Source organism: Manihot esculenta, chromosome 18, assembly GCF_001659605.2.
Source record: "Manihot esculenta cultivar AM560-2 chromosome 18, M.esculenta_v8, whole genome shotgun sequence".
Lineage (NCBI taxonomy): Eukaryota > Viridiplantae > Streptophyta > Magnoliopsida > Malpighiales > Euphorbiaceae > Manihot > Manihot esculenta.
In genome coordinates, this window is record NC_035178.2 from 16,137,700 (window position 1) to 16,145,946 (window position 8,247).

At 33.1% G+C, this 8,247-nt stretch overlaps 1 protein-coding gene across 1 annotated transcript; it reads right to left on the reverse strand.

Moving 5' to 3' along the window:
- Positions 1-4,004: 4,004 nt before the first annotated feature.
- On the reverse strand, positions 4,005-7,933 carry LOC110606275. The gene is made up of 6 exons (XM_021745025.1): positions 7,496-7,933; positions 6,796-7,414; positions 6,065-6,726; positions 5,790-5,979; positions 4,401-5,586; positions 4,005-4,311 (listed from the first exon to the last, which is right to left on the reverse strand). Exons 1-6 carry the CDS (start codon positions 7,931-7,933, stop codon positions 4,005-4,007), a joined length of 3,402 nt encoding a protein of 1,133 aa, XP_021600717.1.
- Positions 7,934-8,247: the final 314 nt, after the last annotated feature.

Here is an 8,247-nt window from a genome sequence, read left to right on the forward strand (position 1 = left end):
ATCTTCTCTGGGTATTTATATCAACCAAAGAAAATATATACTGGATATGGTAAATGAGGCTGGGTTACAAAATGCAAAGTCAGTAGCTTCTCCTATGGTGCAAGGCTGCAAACTTTTACCTAATGTGGGACCCCTCTTTTCAATCCTGAGACGTAGAAGACTTGTTGAAAGATTGCTTTATCTCAGTCTTACTAGACCTGATGTTACTTATTTTGTGCAGCAGCTTAGTCAGTATATGCAGAAACCTTGCCAATCTCACTTAGATGCAGCTCTTCACGTCTTAAAATACCTGAAAGGATGTCCAGGGAAAGGTCTATTTTTCCCTCAGTCCAACTCATTGCAATTATCTGCTTATTGTGATGCAGATTGGGGTTCATGTTCTATTACCCGTAAGTCCATTACAGGATATTGTGTCTTTTTGGGTCCTTCCCTCATTTCTTGGAAATCCAAGAAACAGCAGACTGTTAGTCGTTCCTCCGCAGAAGCAGAATATCGTAGTATGGCAGCTACTATTTGCGAGCTTCAATGGGTTACTTTTATTCTTCGTGATTTACAAGTCAATATTCAGCTTCCCATTTCTTTAAGATGTGACAATCAAGCTGCCATACATATAGTTGCTAATCCAGTTTTTCATGAACGTTCAAAACACTTGGATATTGACTATCATGTTGTGAGAAATCAATTAGCTGCTGGTTTTATTTCTACTTCACATATTTCTTCTAAGCTTCAGTTAGCAGATCTTTTTACCAAGCCTCTCGCTAAACACATGTTTCATTTTCTCCTGTCCAAGATGGGGTTGGTTGATTTCTCCCCACCTTCATCTTGAGAGGGGCTGTAAGTATGAGCTGTACACAAAATTATAACGTGTCTAGGAAGGGCAGTAAGTTTGTTAGGTGAGAATTTTTCTAATAAGTGAGCCATATACACGTCAATTAAATTAGTTAGAATCTTTTCTATATATATTTCAACATGTACATTGTATTTTTTATCAGAGTGGAATGAAATATTTTTTTTCCCTTCTCTGTAAGCTGTTTGTTTGGCTCTGTGTAACCTGTTTGTTTTGCCCTATTTTAGCTTTCCTTACACTCTACAATGTGTTTCCTTCTCATGGGTCAAAAGAGATTTTAATAGAGTTGTTCAGCTCTTTTGTAAGAAGCTCATGTGTGTTTTAGACTTTTAGATGTAATTCTTTTTATCAAATAAACTTTTTACGCTTTTTACCTCTTTGAAGGCTTTTTAATGAATTCATATTTTTGAGAAAAAAAAATTTAGTATCACTGCATTCGATTTTTTTTAGTAACTTTAATTCTTTTATAAATTTTTTTATATTAATTCTTTTATAAAAATAATATTAAAATATTTCAATCTTCATTCTTATATTTTAAATATTTATATTAATTAATTTATTTATGAATTATAAACAATCCAGTCATATAATACATGTCTAATCGAAATAATATATTTTATAAAAATAATCTAGTAATATGGTATAAATCTATTTGGTAGTAAAATTTTTAAATTATTTTTTATAATATATTGTATTATTTTTAACATATTAATATATTAATATGTAATTAGTACTATAATCTGAAACATATTTAGTAACGTGATAAAGTCATTTCATGACTCTAATATAATTTTTGTTATCGATTTTTATAATACGTCCATATATTAAGAATAATAAAATATATTAAATATAATAATTACGTATTCATAAATTTATAGTTAATATTATTTTTAATTATAATATCATTAATTTAATATATTAAAAATAATATTAAAATATTTATAATTATAAAAAATTATATTATATTATTATAATATATTAATTAAAAAAATAAATAAATAAAATAATTTTAAAAAAAAGTCTGCACGTATTTACATGCTTTAAACAGTTAGAATGCAAACTTGATTTTTCAATTTTAAAAAATATATCGAAATATATTTTATATTTAAAAAAATTAATAATTATTTATTTTATTAATTTTAATTATATTAAATATTTATTATTTAGTTTTATAATTTAAAAAATTATTAATTAATCTATTAATTTTATCAAAATTTATTAATTAATTATTTTATATTGATGGTAATTTAAAATTTTTTATATTATTTAACAGTTAAAATTAATAAAAAAATTAACAAATTTTTTAAAATGTTAAAAATATTTATAATATATTTTTTTATAACATAAAAACTAAATAATATTTTATTATAACTCCCTTAATTTTATAATGGTAATAAAATTGTTTTATTCTAACTCCCTTCATTTATAATGGTAATAAAATTTTAATAGTATGTTGCCTTAGAAAAGAAAACAATTAAAGGAGAAACGCTGCCAGTTCACAGATTTCTCTCAATGTTACGCCAGCAAACTTAAATATTATAATATGGAGAATTATGTGTACTTAATTAATATTTTAATTATTTTATATATTTTTAGTAATTAATTATTTGATTGTAATATAAAAATTAATCTTACTTTTTATAAGATTTTAATACATAAAAATTATTAAAAAATGTAGAGTCATAGTTAAGTGTTTTTTACTTTTTATTTAAATTAATTTAGAAATTCTGATGTAAACTCAAAGCGATCTCCGTACGTGGAAATAATATTTTTAATAAAAAAATGTTTTCAGTAAACTGAACATATTTAACAATTAAATAATTTATTTTTCATTTTCTAATACTAATAATATTATTAAAGTATAAATAATCTCTTTTTTGTAAATAATTACATTTTTCTTAAAATATCAAAGAAATTTTTAATTAATTTTATCAAATGTCTAAAAATAAAAAATATAAAAAATATTTTTTTGTGAAGTAAATAAAGTCTTAATATAAAGATTAAAAATTTTAAAATAGTTTTATTTATTTATTCAAAATAACAAGAAATTTAATTTCCCAATTTTCTTAAATTTCTTTAAATTAAATTTCTATATAAATTTAAGAAAAAGCAAAAAAAAAAAGGGTTAAATTTAAATTTTAACTTTTTTTCTTTAATTTTATTTTTCCCATGTTGCTTTCCATTGACTTTGCCTTGGTGGATGGATCATGGGAATATTTTTAATATAAAAAACTGGTGAGATCATTTCACCTCCTAACTCACCAATCCCAATTGTACAGGTCAATTTGGATGTGAAATGAAGTGTGATGCATGTTCTGTCGCTATATTTATTCTTTCATTGCACAATTTATTAATTAGTTCATAAGAAAAGTAGTTTTCTTTCCTGTATTTTACATTTTATTGCCAACCACTTTTTTCTTTTTCTTTTTTTAAAAAAATTAAATAATAAATATATTTTAATTTAATAAAATTAAAATTTTTATAAATATTTTATAATAATTTAAAATTCTATTCTAAAAATTATACTGTTATCGAAATAATTTAACTGTGATATTTTTAAATATTAAAAATAATTTTATAAAAAGTAATTTTATTTTTAATAATAATAAATATATTTAAATAAATTTGAAAGGCGCAGACATCTGAAAATCTGGTGGCTTGACAAGTAGGGGCTGGGAGTGGTTTTGATTGGAGATGATGGTTATGGGGAATGACGAGGAAGAGAAAGAGAGGAGGAGAAAAAGAGTGAGGACAGAGAGGGCGAGCAGAGAAGCCATGGAAATGGAAAGAAGCCGTAGTTGGAGAGTGAAAATCTTGTGGGTATTTTGCGATTGGGGATGATAAGATATGGAGATTAGTGGAAATTGGAATGGATTTGGAAGGCAAGCTCAGCAGCTCACGAGAGTGGTCACGGGGGCAATTACGGGGACTTTGGCATTTCTGGCGAAAAAGGATAAATGGCTTCTTTCACGGGTTCACAGGATTCGAATCAGGAAGAAACCAGATTTTTTACGTTGCAAGTTGTTTTTGGATCTGAAGGACTCTTTTTTTTTTTGAATCAAGAAAGACTTTATTTATTTTGTAGAATAATAATCCAAGAGACAATCAGGAATATCAATCCAAATCTTGAATCTACTATGATGAATAGACTCCCTAGCTAATAAATGGGCGGCTCTATTTTCTGAGACCGCATAGCATCATTGCAATCAGAAACAACTGATCCAAACTCCGAAAAGTCATCCAGAGTAGAGCGAATAGCCAAGGCTAAGGATTGGTTATCCGTAAAAATACAACCAGCCTGAAGAAAATAATCTCTAGCATAAGATATGCATTGACGCAAGACCAAAGTTTCAGCAATAACAGGTTGCCCACCCCCCTCATAGAAACCCGAAATTGCAATGGAAAAGAAGCCTTCCAAGTCCTCAAATACTGCTGCAAAACCGAACAAATCAGCACTAGCAAGACTGCACAATCAATGAATGCAATCCAATCAACTTCAAGAGTGGTAGCCTAAACTAAAGGGAGCACACGAGGAACAGATGGGTGGGATAACGTCCTTGGTCGAGCCACAAGTGAAGCCACATAATCAGTAAAATAGGAACTAGCAGCATGATGAACCTCACTAGGTGACAAAACTTTATTGACCCACAATCTTTCATTCCTGGTATGCCATAACTTCCATGCATGTATAGCCATACGTGCTGTCCTTTCTCTGCCAAAAGTATTATAAATATGAATAAAGAAATCCATGAATATAGGAAAATCAACAGTAGTAGAAAAACCAGCAAGTCTCCATAACTCAACAGCCATTGGACAATGCAAAAAAACATGTGAAATAGATTCATCATGATCACAAAAAAGACATGCAGCAGGTACATGTATCCCACGCCTCAAAAGAATATCCCGAGTAGGAAGCACTCCACGACAAGCACGCCAAAGAAAATCACGAACTTTGGGAGGAACATCAAGAGACCAAAGACGGTTCCACCCATCATTATAACCCAGCACACTAGTCTTACCCGACAATTCTAAGGCATAAAAATAGGCAGATTTAACTGAGTACACATCCTTCTTATGCAAGTGCCAAATTAATTTATCCGGTTTTGGGAATAGAGGCAATGGAATAGTAAGAATAGCTCTCATATCAGCAACACTAAAAATATTCATTAGCTTATCTACATCCCAACGCAGCTCACCTTCAACAAACAAATCACAGACTCTCATGGCTTCAGGAACAAATATCGACTCATCTAAAGTCATAAAACCAATATCCTGAGGAATCCAACGGCAATTAACAACAAAAACCTGCTTACCATCACCAATTCGCCACCTTACCCCATGTTGCAACACTTGTTGAGAAGACAAAATACTCTTCCAAACGAAGCTATAGTTAGAACCTAACCGAGCTGACAAAAAATCCCCATTCGGAAAATATTTAGCTTTGAGCACTCTATATAGAAGAGAATTGGTGTCAACCAACAAACGCCAACATTGCTTTCCCAATAAGGCAGTATTAAAACTAGCCAAATCCCGAAAGTCCATCCCACCTTCCAATTTACGCCCACACATTCGATCCCACGAGAGCCAATTCATCCCTCTCCCATCCTCACAACAACCACCCCACCAAAATTTATTCATCATGACCTGTAGCTGACGGCAAGTGGAAACAGGTAATAAAAAAACATTCATGCAATATGTTGGAATTGCCTGTAATACAGATTTAATTAATACTTCTCTGCCTGCACGAGAAAGAAAACGATTACTCCAACTACTAATACGTTTCCAAATGCGATCCCTTAAGAAAGAGAAAATTTGCTTTTTACTATGGCCAATAAGAGATGGTAATCCCAAATAATTACCGCTACCCAAAGGAAGATGAATATCAAGTATACCAGAGATGGTCAACCGATTTTCTCAGACACACACGGACTAAACATGATACCAGATTTATCAAAATTTACAGCCTGACCTAAAGCCTTCTCATAAACACCAAGAATTTGCTTAATCCGTATAGCTTCCTCCACTGTACCATCAAAAAATAGTAAGGAATCATCTGCAAAGAAAAGGTGAGAAACCGGGGGGCAACCAACTTTCGCGCAACACCCATGCAAAAGGCCCCTATTTTCACTATCCTGAATCAACAAAGACAGTCCTTCAGCAACAATTAAGAATAAATAGGGAGAAATGGGATCCCTGCTGGAGACCCCGACTTGGAACCACAGGACCAATCTCTACTCCGTTAACAACAATGTAGTAGCTCATGTTTGAAAAACACATACGCATCCAACCAACCCAAGTATCAGAAAAGCCCAATGCAGATAACATCGCAAACAAATATGACCATTCAACTCTATCATAGGCCTTAGCAATATCAATTTTCAGAGCACACGACCCCACACTACCCCTATTTTGTAATTTCAAACCATGCATGGTCTCAAAAGCAACAATAAAATTATCTGTAATTAGTCTCCCAGGAATGAAAGCAGACTGATTTGGCAAAATAATTTTATGCAGGACCCTCTTCAATCTATTGGCTAAGGCCTTAGACAAGATCTTATAAATCACATTACAGAGAGCAATAGGCCTAAAATCCTTCACATCAACAAGATTCACACATTTCGGAATAAGAACAATTAAAGCACTGGAAATTTCAGAAGGGATAGTACCTTGTGCAAGCCACAACCGACAAATATTGCAAACATCCACCCCAATAATTGGCCAATATTTCTGGAAAAAAGCCGGATTAAGACCATCCAACCCAGGAGCTTTATTCGGGTCCATCTGAAAGAACGCTGAACAAAATTCTTCATCTGTAAAATCTGCCAATAACTCAACATTATCTTCGGCCCCAATTCTAGGCTGAACCAGAGGGAGAAGCTCTGCAAAATCAGTAGGTGAATTGGAAAATAAACCCGAAAAATATTGCAAAAATGCATCCTAAATAGTACCCACATCCGAAGATAATGAACCATCCGATGTCACAATTTGCTGAATCCGATTACATCTGCGACGAGTTTTGATACTATTATGGAAATATTTTGAGTTCCTATCCCCATGTCTAAACCAGAACTGTTTTGCTTGTTGGCGTAGTCTAATATCCTCCTTTGCCAAAATTTGATTCCAGACATCCTTCAGTTGCCGCACTGCCCTTGTATCAAGCGATTCAGAACACTCCCCCAATCTCTTCTTAATTCGCTCTTTTTGAAGCCAACACATGCGATTTATATTCTTCCCCCAATACTGAACATGCTTCACAAGCTGGTCTTTATGTTGAATAAAATCCAATCCCAAACCTTGCTGCCAAGACGTCAAAACCACTTCCCCTAACTCATCATCCTCAAGCCATGAATTGTCAAAATGAAATCGTCGATTAGCCTCCCTAACTTGAGTTCCAACAGTTTCAATTAATAAAGGAGTATGATCAGAAACTGGAGCAACTAAATTAGACGAAATCGCATCAGGAAAACGAGCATCCCAGGTTGCATTAGAACAAGCACGATCCAACCTCTCCTTCGAACACTGATCAGTACCCTCTCTATATGTATAAGACAAAAAAGACCCCACAGCCTAAATATCATTTAAATTGGCATCAGCAAGAGCATTACGAAACCCATTAATCAAAGAAATACAACGAAGAGGACCACCAACTTTTTCCAACGGATCAGCAATATCATTATAGTCACCACTACATAACCAAGGAAGCTGACTCCTATTAGCCAAAGCCCTCAACAAATTCCACGAAGTTCGGCGACGACCCGACTCAGGGCAACCATAGAACCCAGTAAACCTCCAACAATCAGAACCGTCCCCAATTGTAGAATCAATAAAATTAGAGCAATAACCTGTAATGGCTAGCTTGACATCATCTTTCCACATAAGAGAGAGACCACCCCCAATACCAACACAATCAACAGAAAAACAATGAGAAAAACGTAATAAAGACTTTATTTGTTCCATCCTTACACCATTAGCTTTTGTTTCCATAAGAAAAAGAATAGATGGTTTATAATACTGTACAATATCCACCATAGCGTTTACTGCCTGAGGATTGCCCACACCTCGGCAGTTCCAGCAAATTATCCTCATTGTTGACGGGTGACCCGCTCAGCGGGTTCGGCCGATAGAGAAGAAGAGCCTGACCTTGAATCCATAGTATCAGAAACAATGCCAGTAGAAACAACCCGTTGACGCTTCTTACCATCATCAGGCTTGTATAAAGGATCATTCTTTCCTGCATCCTGCTTATCCCCATTACAATCAGTCTCCATAGAACCAGCACTAAAATCATTTTCACCATCCGTAGCAAGTGCTCCCAAAAAAGAATTAAGGAAAACCTGTGAAGGCAACTGGTTCTAGAAAGAAGAGTTCCCACCAGAAGCAGGAGCCTGTGAGTGTAAACT